Source organism: Sus scrofa, chromosome 3 (assembly GCF_000003025.6).
Source record: "Sus scrofa isolate TJ Tabasco breed Duroc chromosome 3, Sscrofa11.1, whole genome shotgun sequence".
NCBI classification, from domain to species: Eukaryota; Metazoa; Chordata; class Mammalia; order Artiodactyla; family Suidae; genus Sus; species Sus scrofa.
This window is the reverse complement of record NC_010445.4, coordinates 56266113-56283412: the sequence shown is the minus strand read 5'-3', so window position 1 is coordinate 56283412 and position 17300 is coordinate 56266113. Positions and strand designations below refer to the sequence as shown.

Genomic DNA, 17300 nt, shown 5'->3' with positions numbered 1-17300 from the left:
CAAAGTCTGAAAGAGATTTCACCACCATCAAAAGAGGATGCTGGGAGTTCCCTTGTGATACACAGTGGGTTGAGGATCTCGCATTGTCACTGCAGGGGCTGAGGTCACTGCTGTGGCTCAGTTTCAATCCCTGGCCTAGGAACTTCTATATGCCATGGGCATGGCCAGAAAAGAGGAAAGAAGAAAAAAAAAAAAAGCAGATGTCACTACAAGCCTTTGGATTACCTCTATGTCCTTTGAACAGGGCCAGTTTGTAAGACTAAAACCACATGTCTAGACTAGCTTATCACACCAATCTAAAACTAAGGAGTATTCACAGAATGCAATATAGCTTAATTTAACCTAAGCAATATACCAGGTACTTAAATCATCAAGAGCAAAGAGTTGAATCAGCGGCTTCCAACATCAAACACCTGGTCCATGGATTATCCACTCATAAATTTTCTTGTTTCCTTTTAAGAAGGCACCAGGATCATTCTAATGGTTAAGAAGCTGATAGAGAGTGATATAGATGTTTAGGCTGCCTTTTTTTTTTTTTGAAAGTACACCTCACTTGAATACTCAACACACTCATTTTGCACGAAGGGGCGGATCTGTTCTTCACACAGTTGGTATACAACAAAATCTAGTTATCATTCAGGATTAAATAGCTTGGCTCTATGGACAGAAAGCTTGCAAGGGAATCCTGGCTCAACTACCTATCAGCTCTGTCACCTTGAGAATGTTACTTTGTACCTGTTTCATGACCTATAAATTGGGGTTTTAGGGGGATTTGAAATCTTAAAATCCAAAAGTCACAAAAGGGATGGTTCAGATAAATATACGTTACTTATTTTAGTCACAAGGGAAAGTAACATGTAGGGAACACATTTTGGTGTCACCCCATGTCCTACAATAATAGAACTGCTAATGATACTTGTATCCAAGTTCAGAGTTGTACCTGTACTCTGGATGCAAGCCAGGTCCCGGATATGAGAAGGGGAGGATAAGCTCATTCTGGGCAAACCTCCATTTAAAACAGAATGCCTGCTATATATACACTGCAGCTGTGGACAGAGGTTCTGCCCCACAGAAGTCCCAGTCCGGGTGAAGAATGACAGCCATAAAAGAATTTAAGTAGCTAACAGAGGCAGTACATGATTAAGCATCAGAATGAATGACAGCCAACAAGGACAATGCACATTCAGAGAGGGGACTGCAGGACAGAACCCAAGTGGAGAGCTCACCACACTGCTCCAAGCAGTGGCTGGAGGCCACAGGAGAGCTGCCCACAAAGTCGATGGACACTGGCGCCACTTGGTAAAGGGTCAAAAAAACGAGGCCAAGGTGGCAGAGAGAATAGTCATGGTGTTAACAAAAACTGGGAAACTGGAGGTGGCACAAGACAATTCTGCTCTGGACTTGGGCACCACGTGCCAGACAGGCACAGGGCTGTCCAATGGGCAGCTGGAGAACAGTGACCCACGACAAGGCAGGATGATAACTAAGAAGTACAAAGTCACAGAAATGAAGGAAGAAAGTTCCAAGAAGCAGCTATCAACAGTGCCTGGTGATGCTTAGAACAAATAGAGAAGTCTCCAGAGAAAAGGGGCCTCTCTCAGTCAGACAAGGCCCGTCAGACAACTCAAGCCACATGCAGATTATAAGGAGCGTTTCTAAAATATTCAATACCCAGCAATGATCTCATTTTCCTCAAGAGGAGTCTGGCTTATTATTACTCTGGATGATAACCCATTAGATAATTTTACGTCTACTCCCCAAAGCTGATTTTAGGGGCAGGTATTGAGGAGGATGGCTGCAAAGATTTTAAAGAAGAGAAAATAGGCATTAGCAAGAGAAAGAGAGGACACACTTCTTCCAGCTGCAGGATTCAGAAGCTCCCAACAGCAGCAAATGGCTTTCAGGAAAAGCAACCAACAAAAGTTCATCAGTGAGGCAATATGAGGGAAGTAGTATTCTACGTACTAGGCCCTAAATCAAGAAGTCACGTACCCCCTTTGCAAAGGATTAAAACATTTGACTCTTAATAAGGAAATCACTTTAAGAAACATTTTTATATTCTAAAGTAATAATTTGATTACAAAAAAAGTAAATACCACTCCTGATCAATTCTACCATCCTATCAAATTAGCGGTTTCTATCTTTTCTTCTGAACTTTACTCCTAAACACTTCTGTTTTACCCTCCTTCTGCACTTATGTCACAAATAGGGCTTAAAAAAAAAAAATTTGTGCATGAAACCAAAGTATCTGGTGAACCAATTTAAAAGTCCTACAAAAGACAGTCAAATTTTGCCCTGCCATAAATGGCCAATTAGTGATAACATTAAAATATAAATTGTCAGACTAAAACAATCACATTCCTGAAAATTTATCCAAGTTTATATTTACTAAATACATAAAACGTAGCTTTTTATTTATACTAAAAGACAATCATGCTCTCCAAAAACACATTTTGCAATGAAACCATATTATACACATACATGACATACAATGCTTTTAAAAAGCTCTTATTTGCTGGTAATAATATGCTTATTTATAAATTAAAAATGCTACTAATAAGTTATACATTTAATATATACACAAATACTTTCACCATATATACGCATATTTTCACTATATATATATATATATATATATATATATATACACACACATTTTTTTTTTTAACGGCCACACCCGCGGCATATGAAGTTCAAGTTAAGGACTGAATCCAAGCCGCAGCTGCAACTTATACCCCATCTGTGGCAATACTGGATCCTTTAACCCACTGCACCTGGTCGGGGATCGAACCCACGCCTCTACAGATACCTGAGCTGCAGTTAGATTCTTAGCCACTGTGCCAAGAGGGAATTCCCACCAATACATTTTTAATATATTTTCACTACACACACACACACCTATTTTCACTCTTCTCAATATGTAGAGCTTAGCTTCAAGAAAAATCTTGACACCAGTCCAGAATAAGCAAGTTATTTGTAGTAATTACAGTAACTTCTACCTATGACAGCTCTTTCAAAGTCCTTCTAAATGTAGAACATAGTCAAAACATCCTCAAAGGTCCCTTTTCTCTGGTCTAGTGAAACTTCCAACAGATCATGAAAATAAATGTTAAGATACAGGAATGTAAAGGCATTCCTTAGGATGTTAAGACCAAAAGTGGCTCAACTTCTAACTTAAGAAAATTAACATCTAGTTCAAACATTAAAACTGCCTTAGGTACTCAGCTATTTCTGCTGCTTTTCTTCAGAAGACAATGAGTTTTATTTTGTTTGTAGATTTTCTAGTGAAACTCTGCTGCAATAGAAATATACAAAATACCCAGAGAACTATCATTAAAATTGCAGGTTAAGTCTTAACTTTGAACAAGTCAGCTAGTTTATACTACAAAAATAAGCACCAAAAATCCTCAGGAGATAAATGGACAAAATGAACTCGGCTACCTTCAGAAATCTGCCTAGATTTGCTTGGGGGGAGGGGGCGGACTACTCAACCGCACCCCTTTGGGGCAAATGGTGCCAAGCTGGTGATATCACATTCACGTAAAAAATCAATTTCTCCTACTTACTCAAACAAAAACTACTAGAATTTGATCAGCAAGGAGACTGAAAGCACTGGCCATTTTTGGCACTACCTTTACGGAATATTTGATTAGAACCAGATCCACTTACAATGGGTAGAGTTCTTTGTTCCATACTAGCATAATTACCATCAATATTTTTAATTGCTAATTTCTCCATTCAAAGTGTTCATACGGACATAACATGGGCCACAAAAGATGTCTGATTCTGCCACAACCACGGGCTGATTCGACCCCATCTTTTCATCCTTGTACACCCTGGCAGGTATCCTCCTCCCCAACCCTCACATTATGAGTATTAGAGAGATGTACTAAAACTTAGAAACTATACAAATAGCAAATATAACCTAGGCTGCTATTTCTCAAATGAGGGACTTGACAATACAAACTTAATGTCCTACTAGACTCAATCATTTTATTTCCCCTTGCTAATGGCCCCTGAAGATAATCACTCACTTAAATGTTAAATGCCTGGCACTGTGAAAAGTAAACAAAGGAAGAGAAAAACAAGGACCCAATACCTGCCAAGGATGTCATTAACCCCAAAGAGACATTAATTCATTGTACTATTTCAGGTTTACTGGACACCAACTATATGCCAGGCTGTGCTGGGCACCACCGACATACATTAAGATCAACTAACCGCAGATCTGTAATGAATGATGAACTATGACAACCCCAACCCCAATCCTAAAGTGGTAATATTTTCTTCAGGAAATAATATTGCTTCTATTAATCCTTTCTGATTCATAATTCTTTAAATAACTTCTCAACAATTACAACGAAAAAAACAAAACAGTAAGCTGAAACACATTTGCACTTTAACATTAATTTGGCTTGCTTTGCTGTTGGCTTCATTTAACAATAAAAAAGCAAGTGACTTCAGTTGTAAAGTAGAACATCAACCTTAAAGTTACTGTGGCAAGTAATTATTTTCTTTGCAGTAGCAGCTTAGTGTAAACGGAAGCTAAGCTAACAAGTTTTGCTTAGCTTTTTAAAAACCATTCACTTTTAGTGATTTCTTTAGGAAGGCTTTATGGCCACCTCATTTCCCTAGGCTCAAACACAGGTAGTGCCAACCAAATTACAGATCTGGTCTTCTAGGTTACAAAATAATTTTTAATCCTGACAAAGTATCGGTTTTACAGTCATCCAATACTAACGAGAGTTTTAAAATTAAGGGTCAGCCCTTTTAACTGTAAATTATAGAAAAACGTTTGCCAACTTGAAACTTGCCATTTGTTTTTAAAGTCTTTCACATTAAAGACAACGACAAACAATTATGTATCTTAAAATATGTAAAAAAGTATAGGCATAGCTTCAACAGCTTAATAGAGGGCTAAGAAGAAATATATCTGAGAAAGGGAGAATTCGCTAAACAATCAACACTGCAAAGCGATACTGGACGGGGAAGCTAAAGAACAGGATTCCTCCCCAAGAATTGTTTTAACAATTCCAAAGTAAAATTTGGTAAGCTGTTTTAAGTCTCTCCACTAGTCTCGCTATTTTTTACTGCATTTTAAAGTGAGCTCTCTTCCCACGCCGTTATTAAAGCTGCAACCAAAAAAAGAAAAGAAAAAAAAAGTCCTAAAATTCTCCTATTAACAGCAATCAAGTCTAAAAATACGCCCCTCCTACATAGTGGACCAAGAGGCAAGAATAACGAGAACCGGGGAAGTTTTGAAATGGCAGTGACAGGAGACCAAAGGAAAGACAAGGGGAAGGAATCACGGAGAATGAGAGCAACTCTGTGCGGCCAACGCCGCGAGTTGGCACCCGAACTCCAAGTTCCCGGCTCGGGACAGGACTCGACCGAGCAACTTCGCGCCGGACGCAGACCGGAGCCGCGGCCCTTCCTCCCCGGTCGCAGCCCGGCAGCGGCCTCCGCGAGGGCGCGGTGACAGCCGCGGGGCCGGGACTAGGAGATGCCGGCCGGCTGACACCCACCTTCCTTCTCGGCCCGCGCCGCGGCCACGACGAGAGTCATCACCAGGTGTAGTGCTCCCAGGAGGCCAGCGGCCGCACTCCGGGGGCCCCCGCCGCGGCCGGCCGCGGGCTCCAGACCAGCCCCGGCAGACGTGGAGACGGCGGCGGCTCCTGCTGCTCCTCCTCCCGCCCGCTTCCCCATCCCTGCCGGCCGGGGGCCGCCGCGCTCGAGGTGCGGCGCGGTCCTTCTCGGCGAGGCGGCGGCGCGGGAGCCGTGGTCCGGGTTCTGGCCGTGGAGCCGGGAGCGAGAGCAGTTCCGGGCCCAGGGCTCGGGCTCCGGGCGTGGGTCTGGTCCGTGCGTGCGTGCGAGCGAGAGTGTCAGTCACGGCCTCGGCCTCGGCATCGCCTACGAAGAGTCGAAGCGGAGAGGCCGCGGGTCAAGCGCGGCGGGCGGCCATACTGGAAACGGGCAAGGGCCGCGGGCTCTGGGCGCTGGCCTGCGAGGGGCGGGGCGCGGCCCCGGGCACCGCCCCCGCCGTGCCGTCACCTGGACAGCAAGCAGGTCTATCCGCTCGGGAGTCCGCGGGTCCGACCTCCCCTTCGCGCTCTTGGAGGCCCGCGGCTTCAGCGGCCAGACGGGACACTGGAAGCACAACCCCAACCCGTCACCGCTACCCCGCCGAGGAGGAGGAGAATGAGCGAGGCAGGCCAGGGCCCAGCCGCCAGGACTTGTGATGGCGGCTCATGCTTCGCAGTGCCAGTGACGAAGATCACGTGGGGACGGGGAGGCCTGGCCGCGCAGCCGCCCTGGCGCGGGGGCGGGGCTGCGGGGCGCTTGGGGAGGTTGGGCAGCTGCTCCGAGGTCGGAACAAACCCCTGCATCTCCGGTACTGCAGTGCGAGAGCCTTCCAGGGGAATGAGTGCGCATCCGGACCTCGTGGTCCAGCGCGGAAAATCCTATCCAGTGACTACTCCTGGCCGCACCTCCGCCTCCCAGTCGCTTCGAGAATACCCCAGGCCTGATTCAGTGCCTGATGGTGCTGTCTTGGGGACAGGGACCTGCTCTATTCGTCTTTGTTTCCTTATAGACACAGCACCGAGGAACGCTTAATGTAATCCTCCTTACCTTGGATTGTGCCAACTTTGATACGGGAAAAACTCTTTGCTTTGTGTGTGATGGGGGTGCAGCAGTGACCGTGGAAGGCAGATTGTACTTAAGAAATACGTCTAGTGGCTATGCTGGCTTTCTCCGGCTTGGAAGTATTCTTAAGACATTTTATTAACATAAAAAGCCCAACTCAAAGGCCACCTCTTTTAGTCTCCTTCAGGAAGTCACCTCATGCCTCCTAGATGCCCTTTCCATTTTAGGTCGAGGTTCTTGGTGGGCGTGGCTATTCTCTACGTGGTCCCTCTTTAATCAGTAACTTCCCCTAACTCCTAACTTAGTAACTATTTTAGTAACTTCCCCTAACTCCTGAGCCACCTCCTTAAACACTTCGCAGAATTTGTTGAGTGAATCGTTGTATTTTTAAGGCCAAGTCCACCCCTAATAAGTCTCGGACCAAGCTACGTGGGAAAATAAAATTTCAGGAAGACTTAAACCCAAAGTACTATCCTATGCAGTAGTCTTCTTTGTCAGGAGCACTTTATTTTACTTAATAAATTTGTATATTTTAATAGCCTTACCCTGATTTTGAAAAGCCATTATATTTTTCTGATGATTAGTGTCAAAATTGAATAATCAAATGCTGTTCTTGAGGTAATTAAATAGGGATAATTAATATATCTAAGTTCGGTTTTCCATGTTTGTAGGCCTAAGGCAAGAGATTTCTGGAAAGCTTTTTAACTCACTGAAGAAATCAAGCCCAAGAATAAGTCACTGAATGCCTTAGCTGGGTCCAAGCTTACCTCCAGTGTGCAGCACTGGGAGTCAGCAGTCCTTCCCCCATTGCCAGGTTCAGGGCAGACAAACCTCTCCAACCATGAAATGCTCAGGTTCTCTTACACAGGAATTAACCATGTCCTTTGATTAGCCTGAGGCTCTAGAGCCCCATGAGAACTGAGTTTATATCTATAATTGGAGCTTAGACATATACAGACATGTTTGATGGAAGGCAGATTTCCCATGAAGCTAATGAAGCTTACTTTAAGGCCCCTCTCTGGCACAAGTTTCTTCCAAGGCCTTGCATCTAATTGTGTATTTGTAAGCATTTGTATTCTTGTTCTTCAAGCCTCCCACCCCCAATAGCTGTGTCGTAATTAGAGCCCACCATACCTGAACCTCCCCTGAACCTCCATTGGGAGCAGGAGGGGTGATAATGGAAGTTTGTTCCCAGGAAAGGACAATGAAACTTCTGGGACAATAATAATAAAAGAAGAATTTACTGACCAGGTTGGTACAGCTGTGTTGGAGAGCAGCTGGAGTTGAACCCCCACCCCCACCCCGCCCCGATCCCCCTGCCACATCATCCTCTCTTCCCGACAGCCAAGTACCTTGGGATGGAGAGAACTAGGGGTTAAAACTGAAAGGACTATCACCAAGGACCCTCTGAAAGCTCTGATTAGCGATAGACCTCTCTAAACTCCTTTTAGGAATTAGAGAGCCCTGGGCATTTGGCAGGTGGAGGCAGGCTATTGAGCTGGCAGAATCAGGGAAAACCAGCTAAACCAGTGGTTCTCAAAGTATCATCCCCAGACCAGCAGCATCAGCATCACCTGGGAACGTGTCAGGCATGAGAATTGGCTGACTCTCACCCAGACAGGAGGAATCAGAAACTCTGGGTTGATGTCCTGCACTTTGTGTTTTAACAAACCACTGGGTGATTCTGCTCCACGCTCAAGTTTGAGACTGTTGCACTAAATTGATACGTGGGGGGAACTACAAATTATCAGGGCTCTTCCCTTCTACTCACTCTGTTCTCTACCCAGGTTAGTAAACTACTCTGGAAAGCAGAGTTAAAACGGACACAGATGAATTTGAACTTAAACCCCAGCCCTGCCCTTAATAGCTGTCTGATGCTAGGCAAATTATTCAACTAGGGAGTTCTCATTGTGGTGCAGTGAAAACGAATCTGACTAGTATCTATGAGGATGTGGGTTCAATCCCTGGCCTTACTCAGTGGGTTAAGGATCCGGCGTTGCCGTGAGCTGTGATGTAAGTTGCAGATGTGGCTCAGGTCTGGCATTGCTGTGGCTGTGGTGTAGGCCAGCAGCTGTAGCTCCAATTGGACCCCTAGCCAGGGAACCTCCATATACCTCGGGTGCAGCCCTAAAAAGACAAAAATAAACAAATAAATAAAACATAAGCCATCGATCGAATGGCCCTCCTACAAGGGCTCCCATCTCAGGGTAGAAGCCAAAGCTCTTTTTCTGGCCCACATGGCTCTATGCCACCTGGCTCCTCATGATCTTTGACTTCCATTTGGACTGTACTCCTCTGGGCTCAGTTTACTTCAGCTGAACTCGCTACATTTTGTTCCTCAGACCCACGTGGGATGCTTCTGCTCCAGGGCCTGTGCCTCAGTTCTTCCCTGTATCTTCCCTGTGCGATCTCTTCCCCCAGTTTCCTGCTTGGCTCACGTCTCACCATCTTCCAGTCTTGGCTCAGTTATCATGTTCTCCATGAAGCATACGCTGACCACCATTGTCCCAATCCTCCCACCCCCAAGTCCCAGTCCTGCTACCTTGTGCTCATTTTTCCCCCTTTATCCATAAAATGCATCATTTTTTATAATACTGTATAATTCATTTATTCACTATGTATTAGTTTTTATCTGTTTTTCAGCCCCATCTGTTTTGTTGATTTATATATCCCAAGCTTCTAGAATATAGTAGGCTGTCAGTAACACTTATAGAGTGGATGGATGGATGGATGGATGGATGATACCAAAATACAAAGAGAAGTAAGACACAGTCCTTTCCCTCAGGGGAACTTAAAGTATAGTGGATAAGATAGACATATACAAAATGTAATTGGAACGAGTGAACTAAAGGAGAGAAGAGGAAGAATATTAAATACAGGCAATTCTTTATTACCTTTATTTATCCAGCCTTTTCAATTTCTTCAACTAATTTTTCTTTGTTTTTAGTTCTCTTTCATCTAGTTCAGGGCATGGATAAAGCCCACAGCAGTAAGTGAGTCAGAAGAAATGTAGCATATTGACAACTGTCTTTGATATACAGGGTAATCTACTTATTTTGTCTGCTGTGTGCCTTATATCTTGGTAGGTTTCCCATAGCATGCAGAAGTTCCCAGGCCAGGGACTGAACCCATGCCACAGCAGCAACCAAGCCACAGTATTGACAACACCAGATCCTTAACCCACAGAGCCACCAGGGAACTCCACCTTGGTGTTGTGTTTTTTCTTTTTCTTGGTGTTATCCTTAAAAAGACAAAAAAAAATTAACTCATGAGGCCATAGTCTGTTCAATTACTAGGTAAATTGCTGTAGCCTCGAGAAGGACCAAAAAACCTCAGGTTCACGATGCAGGATGAGTATAGTAGCTTGGAAGGTGGTAGGCTCAGCCCACTACTTCTATGGATTTCATCCTATTTGTAGCTCCTTACTCAGATATTCCAAGAAAACTGGATGCCTTTGCAGTTTCCAAATTCACTGGAACTAAGGTCTTACTGATGGCCATACTGCTACCATGTTTACACTTCTACTAATAAAGCATATTGCATTTAGATGCTGAAAGTAACTATGATTTTGTTCAATATTTTCCTTCCAAGCTGACTGACACATTTTACAAGCCTATATTAATCTTTCTAGCATCCTCAAGAAATATTTCCATGCCAAACACCCTAGGCTGAAATGAACCAAAATTTCAGCCTGCTGCTTCAGAGTCTCAACTGATTCCAGTACGTGCCTAACTCTTTCTCTCCTGGAATAATTATTAATAATTGTGTGACTTTTTGAGATACTTCATGTGGTTTAGTGGTCTTTCTATTAAAAGGAGGGAAATAATATTCTTGAGGACAGAGGATCCCTCCAGACTTTTCCCTGCTCTTCCACCTCCTCTCCCATTAGCCTCTCCCACACTCACTAAGATCTTTGATGGGGAGTTTTAGGCCACCTCGAATTTCTGCACTTTCCTAGACACCATCATTATTAAAGAAACCTACTTCAGCCATCACTGATCTGTACTTAAGATGTCACGGTCAGATGTGAATTAGCAGCCTTGGAAAGCCACTCAGCTGTGGTGGGGGGATGAGACTGAATAAAATCTTCACAGACTTTGGTGTTCCTGCCTCTCCCTCTTCTGTAACTGTAACTGTAAAAAGTTCAGGAATATTTAGTAAGGGTGAGGGCCAGTATATTTAAAATGCTCGTATGGAAACCAGAAATGTTGAAAAACAAAATGAAAATGTTAACATAAAAGATGAATATTATCTCTGCCAGGTCTAGCATGAGTTCCCTAAATGAGGAGTCAAGAATTGACTGTTATATGTGGAGACAGTAACTGTGCTCAAGAGTAAGTATCACAGCTGTGACACACACACATACACACAAACACACACACACACGCAAACACACAAACACCACACACACAAATACCACAAACACACACACATGCCTAAGCAGTGTTTTCCATAAAGTGAATCCTACCTTCTCTAAAGATCATCTCTTGAATTTCCAATATTTTTTTCCAATATTTTAACCACGAGTTAAATTTCATAGTTTTAATTCTGGTATTTTAAAGCCATGCAACATGGCCAGCCAAATGTCTCTAGGACCATGAATTAACAAGTCTTTGAATTATTCTTAAAAGAAAAATGTCATCAAGGAGTAGTCGTTGCAAGTTCTCAGGGGGCATGTCTGCGTTTCAGAGGTCATCCACATTACGGTTAGCATCTGTGCTCGATCCTAAAGGTTTCATGCTTTGAATCCTTTGATAGCACACAGGCCGGGGAATATTAATAGCAGAGTCCTTGATCTTCATAAAATATGTGTTCTGTCACACAATGTAAAATAGGATTGCAAGTCAAAGAATGATTCTTTTTGTTGGAGAAAATGTTTTCTTTCTGACAATGTGGTCTTACTTGTTGTGAATAGCCTCACACCAAAAAATCCACAGGATTTTAGAATAAGAAATGCACCGTTTAGTTGAGACTGGCTTTGGAACTATCCCCTCCACTTATAGCTATTGTTTGGCAATTATGCAGCCTCTCTACAAGTGTTTCTGGCTTCATGTTTTTTGGGGGTTTGGGGAGTCTTTTTTTGTCTTTGTCTTTTTAGGGCCATACAAGTGGCAGATGGAGGTTCCCAGGCCAGGGGTCAAATCGGAGCTACAGCTGCCGGCCTACACCACAGCTATAGCAACTCAGGATCCAAGCTACGTCTTCGACCTACAGCACAGCTCACGGCAACACCAGATCCTTAACCCACTGAGTGAGGCCAGGGATCAAACACCACCTGTCCTTGTGGATACTAATGGGGTTAATTAACCACTGAACCACAATGCGAACTCCGGTTTCACATTAAAAAAAAAAAAAAGTTAAAAAAATAACTCCAGAAAGCTTAGTCATAAGGATTGAATAAACTAAGTTCCCAGGAGCTATCTAGCATATGAAAGATGCCCGACTGTGTCACTGTTACAATAATGATTATCGTTACAGAATTGGAAACTGAGGCCCAGAAATGCAGGGAGCTGTCCAAGGTATTGGTTGGGCAGACACATGACTCTCCCTCCAGACCAAGGTTTCATTTTTTTGTTTCATCTTTAGGTCCATTTAATATTTTATCTGTCTGCAGTGCTTTATTTGGCAGAGTGCTCTTTTAATTATCGTATTCATCTTAAAATAATGACAGCACTTGAAGAACTAAAATTCCACTGCTTTACCTAAACAACAGCACAGATCAATCTGGTCAAATTGTAAGAGGTGAATCCAATGATTCTCCAAAAGGGCTCTCACTAAATGATTATGAACCATAGCCTGACCTTCCCTGAAATCATCTGCTCAAGCCTAAGCACTTTATGTGGGTCAAGCTTGTATGATGACATACAACCTCAAAACCTCAGTGACTTCAAACAACAGATATGTTTCTCTCTTCCACTACCTGTTCATCCAAGACCCAAGTTGATGGAGTCACCTGTCACCCACTATAGCAAAGTGAAAGAAGTGCTCAGAGGAACTCTTAGAGGCAATAAATCATCCGATGAGAACTGACATTGCATCACTTCCACTCATAACTCATTGGTAAGAAAAAGCCATGTGGCCACACCTCTCTTGGAGGGACTGAGGAAGTGTAATCTCTCCTGTGGCTGGAAGGAGAGTGGGCAGAACAATTTAATAGCCCTAAGGATAACAGAAACAGATTCAGACATGGAGAACAGATTTGTGGTTGCCAAGGAGGGGGGGGATGGAATGGGAGTTCAGATTTTAGTAGGTACAGACTATTACGTTTCGAATGGATAAGCAATGAGGTCTTGCTGTATAGCCCAGGGAATTATATCCAATCTTTTGTGATAGAACATGATGGAAAATAATATAAGAAAAAGAATGTAGGGAGTTCCCGTTGTGGCTCAGCAGTAACAAACTCAACTAGTACCCATGAGGATGCGGGTTTGATCCCTGGTTCAGTGGGTTAAGGATCCAGCATTGCCCTAAGCTGCAGTGTAGGTCACAGATGCAGCTTGGATCTGTGGCTGTGTGGTAGGCCAGCTGATGCAGCTCTGCTGATGCTCCCCTAGCCTGGGAACTTCCATAGTCCGCAAGTGCAGCCCTAAAAAAAAAAAAAAAAAAAAAAAAAAAAAAAAAAAAAAAAAGAATGTATGTATTTGTATGACTGAATCACTTTGCTGTACAGCAGAAAAGTGACAGAACTTTGTAAATCAACTAAATTTTAATACAATTTTTTAAAAAATAGCCCTAATGACTACTTCAGGCTTTGACATTTTTTTCTTTTCTTCTTGGAAAATAAGCAGCAGCCTGAGAAAAGGTGAGGGAAACTGATTTCTGTTTCTCATGAATTCTCACATTGTAAAGAACAACTTTAAGTTGTTGTTCTTATGCTTTTTTTGTTTGGTAGTTTGATATATTCTTATTGTGAGTGCTTGAAGCATGAATGCTTTGAAAAGCTGTTGGGGGAATTTAAATTTTAGTTTTTAGAGTTTGTACATTAAAAAGGCAATAAACAGGGGTTCCCACCCAGGCATAGTGGGTTAAGAATCTGACTGTAGCAGCTTATGTCTCTAAGGAGGTGAGGATTCAATCCCCAGCCCAGCCCAGTGGGTTAAAGGATACCGTGTTGCTGCAGCTGTGGTGTAGGTCACAGCTGGGGCTCGGATTCATATGTATGGCAGCCATAAAATTAAAAAAAAATTTTTTTAAAGGCAATAACAGGGACTCTTTGAACAGTGGTTGGATTTCTGATGAGGAATTTTTCATTATCTTAGCTGTGATAATGGTTATTGATTTTTCACAATGAGACTTTTTATCTTTTAGAAATAATCCTGAAATATTTATGAATGAAATTATATGATGGACTTTTGCTTCAAAAGAATCTACAGGGTAAATGGGGGCAGTGGATAGGGTTATAGCGGAAAGAAAATTAGGCATGAATTGATCAGTTGCAGCTGGAGGACTGGTGCAGTGTGCATTCTGCCAATCTCTCTACTCTCTGCTTGGAATTTTCCATTAAAAAAAAAAAAGGCAATAACAGCCTTTTAGCTTTTTTAGCTCCAGATCTAGCTTCTCTACATACAGCTAAAAAGGGGTCCTAGACTGTCACTGCTGCTAGTGGGGCCCAGCCAGAGAGATGAAGTCGTCAAGGCCTGGGACATACTTCATCAGAAGACTTTTTGCACTTGCCAAACATTTGAAACAACTACTCAGCCAAGGGTGGCAGCAGGTGATGCCCATGCCCTGCAATATCTGGTAGGACCTTAAAACCACCTGCTCTTGTCCCCTGAGGAGGCTTTGTTCAGAGCCCAAAGCCAAGGTTGCTGGTAGAGTCCAACACGTAAGGGTCCAACTCTGAGCTAAGCTTCTCTCCTCGGGTTACTCTATGACCTGGCAGAACCCTAAAGTCCCTTTGGTCATGAACATGGTGCACAGAGACTTTTGATCTCTTTGAAGTGTACAGAAATGTCGGGGGACATGAACAGCCCTGGGGTATGACACAAGGGCTACACTGAAGGCTCCTCTGGGCTTTCAAGGCCCCAGCTCCTCAGTCCATATTTGCTCCCCTAAGCCAGTCCACTCTCGGCTTCTGCCACTGCCAACCTATTGGGTTTTGGTGTGTTTTTTTGTGGGTTTTTTTGTTTTTGTTTTTTTTTTTTCCACTTTTTAGGGCTGCAGGTGTGGCATATGGAGGTTCCCAGGCTAGGGGTTGAATCAGAGCTACAGCTGCCGGCCTACCCCACAGCCACAGCAATCCAGATCCAAGCCACATCTGCGACCTATACCACAGCTCATGGCAATGCCAGATACTTAACCCACTGGCTAGGCCAGGGATTGAACCCAAGTCCTCATGGATACTAGTCAGGTGCATTACCGCTGAGCCACAATGGGAACTCCTCACTGCCAACCTATTCTGACGGAAGTGGTGGTTAGGAGCATCACCAGGGTGACACCTGGCATAAAACCATCTTCCCTCTGTGAGCACTGCTCCCTGGCCCACAGGTGGGCCTCTGGTCATGAGTTTATCCTCCATGATCTTATTTTCCCTGCCATTGTTGATTAGCTATGAACTCCTATCCTGGGCTGGTCCCATCAGATTCTCTTGAATTTTTTTACTAAGAACTATGGACACTGAGGTTGAATTCTGAGTTATGTAAGTGGCAGAGCTTACACATAACCATCTACAAACTCCTGCGGCAGTGCCCCCCAGCTCCCTTGAGCCCCACTCTCCTGAGAACTGGTTACTCCGCATTTCCAGATGCCAAGAGACAATTTTGTGTCACCAAATATGTATATATTTACACCAAATATGTATATTTTTACATATGTATCTATGAATATTTATATATATTTCAATATGCATATATATATATGTAGTGAGATTTCTTTCTGTTTTGAGTTCCTTGAAGGGTGTGTAGGATGCCTTTAAGATGACCTCCAATTGGAGTTCCCCTCATGGCTTAGCAAAATCCAGTATCCATGAGGACACATGTTCGATCCCTGGCCTCACTCAGTGGGTTAAGGATCTGGCGTTGCCGTGATCTGTAGTGTGGGTCACAGACTTGGCTTGGATCCTGTGTTGCTGTGGCTGTGGTATAGGCCAGCAGCTACAGCTCCAATTCAACTCCTAGCCTGGGAACCTCCATATGCCATAGGTGCAGCCCTAAAAAGACAAAAACAAAAACAAAAACAAAACAAAACAAAAAAAAGATAACCTCCAATTAGCTCCACAATCTGTTATTCACACGTTTCTCTAACCCCCTCCCCACCTTGAATATGGGCTGACTCTAATAACATGTCTAATTATTCATTCTTAGAATGTGGTCAAAGTGGTATGAATTTACTTAAAGATTAGATTACGAAAATCTCTCTCTGTCCCCTCGGGAGAAGAATGACACACTATAAGTGCCGCTATGGATAGGCCCCGTAGTCAAGGCTGTAGCCCACAGCCAGCAAAAACCTGAGGCTACCGATAGCCACATGCATGAGCTTGGCTGCTAATTGGGAACCTTGGGATGACTGTGACTATAGGCCTGGCCAACATTTCAATGACAAACTGTGAGAAACCTGAGCCAGAAGCACCCAGCTGAGCCATACCCAGATTCCTGATAATGAATGCGTGTTGTTTTGTGTTGCTAAGTTTGGGGTTGATTTGTTACACAGCAACAGGTACCTAATACAAGGCAGTGTGAATATTCAAAGTCAAAAAGAAAATCTTAAAACCTGATGCAAAGGAAAAGAGAAGTAGGCTAATCCAGTTATCTGGCTTATTTTCATCCTCCTTTGCTGGTATTTAATAGAAATAGTAGACAGAAATCATAAGAACACAGACGATTCACAGGACACTTTCCACCAACTTGACCTAATCAGTGTTTCTGGAATAATCCACCTAAGAAGAGCAGAACACACAGTCTTTTCAAGTTCATCAAGATGTACCATATAAGGAATTCTCATGTGGTACAGCAGAAACAAATCCGACCAGGAACCGTGAGGTTGTGGGTTCGATCCCTGGCCCTGCTTAGTGGGTTAAGGATCTGGCGTTGCCATGAGCTGTGGTGTATTCTGTGTGGCTGTGGCATAGGCCGGTAGCTGTAGCTCCAATTGGACCCCTAGCCTGGGAATCTTCATATGCCTCAGGTATGGCCCTAAAAAGCAAAAACAAAAATACGCCATCTGTTATAAAATTCCTCGATAAGTTTATCAGGACTGAAATTACACAAAGTATATTATTTGACCACAGCAGAATTAAAATAAAAATAAATAATAGAATGCCATCAAGAAAATGAAATCCCCCAACATGTTTGGAAATGAAACACTTTAATTAAAGCATGTATAAAAGAAGAAATCACAAGAGAAATTAGGATACATTTCTGACTGAAGGATGATGAAATCCTGACATATCAAAATCTGTGGCATGAAGTTTAAGCATCGTTTCAGGGAAAAGGGCTAACTTTAAATGCTTACACTAGAAAAGAAGAAAAGTCTTGAATCAATGATGTAAGCTTCTGCCTTAAGAAGCTATAAAAACAGAAAATTAAGCTCATAAAAAACAGAAAGAAGGAAATAATAAAGATAGGGATGAAAATTAATGAAATAGAAAGAAAACAGGCAAACAATAGAGAAAATTAGTCTCAAAATTGGTTGTTTGAAAAGATCATTCTCCTGGTTTC

At 43.1% G+C, this 17300-nt stretch overlaps 1 protein-coding gene across 7 annotated transcripts in view; it reads right to left on the bottom strand.

Moving 5' to 3' along the window:
• Positions 1 to 6283, bottom strand: part of TMEM131 (transmembrane protein 131) — a 193138-nt gene extending 186855 nt beyond the window's left edge. For all 7 annotated transcript variants that reach the window (XM_021087244.1, XM_021087245.1, XM_021087246.1 and 4 more), the window contains exon 1: positions 5526 to 6283. In XM_021087244.1, coding sequence (XP_020942903.1) covers positions 5526 to 5706 — 181 coding nt within the window. In that variant the 5' untranslated portion in view covers positions 5707 to 6283. The remainder of the gene's footprint in view (positions 1 to 5525) is intronic.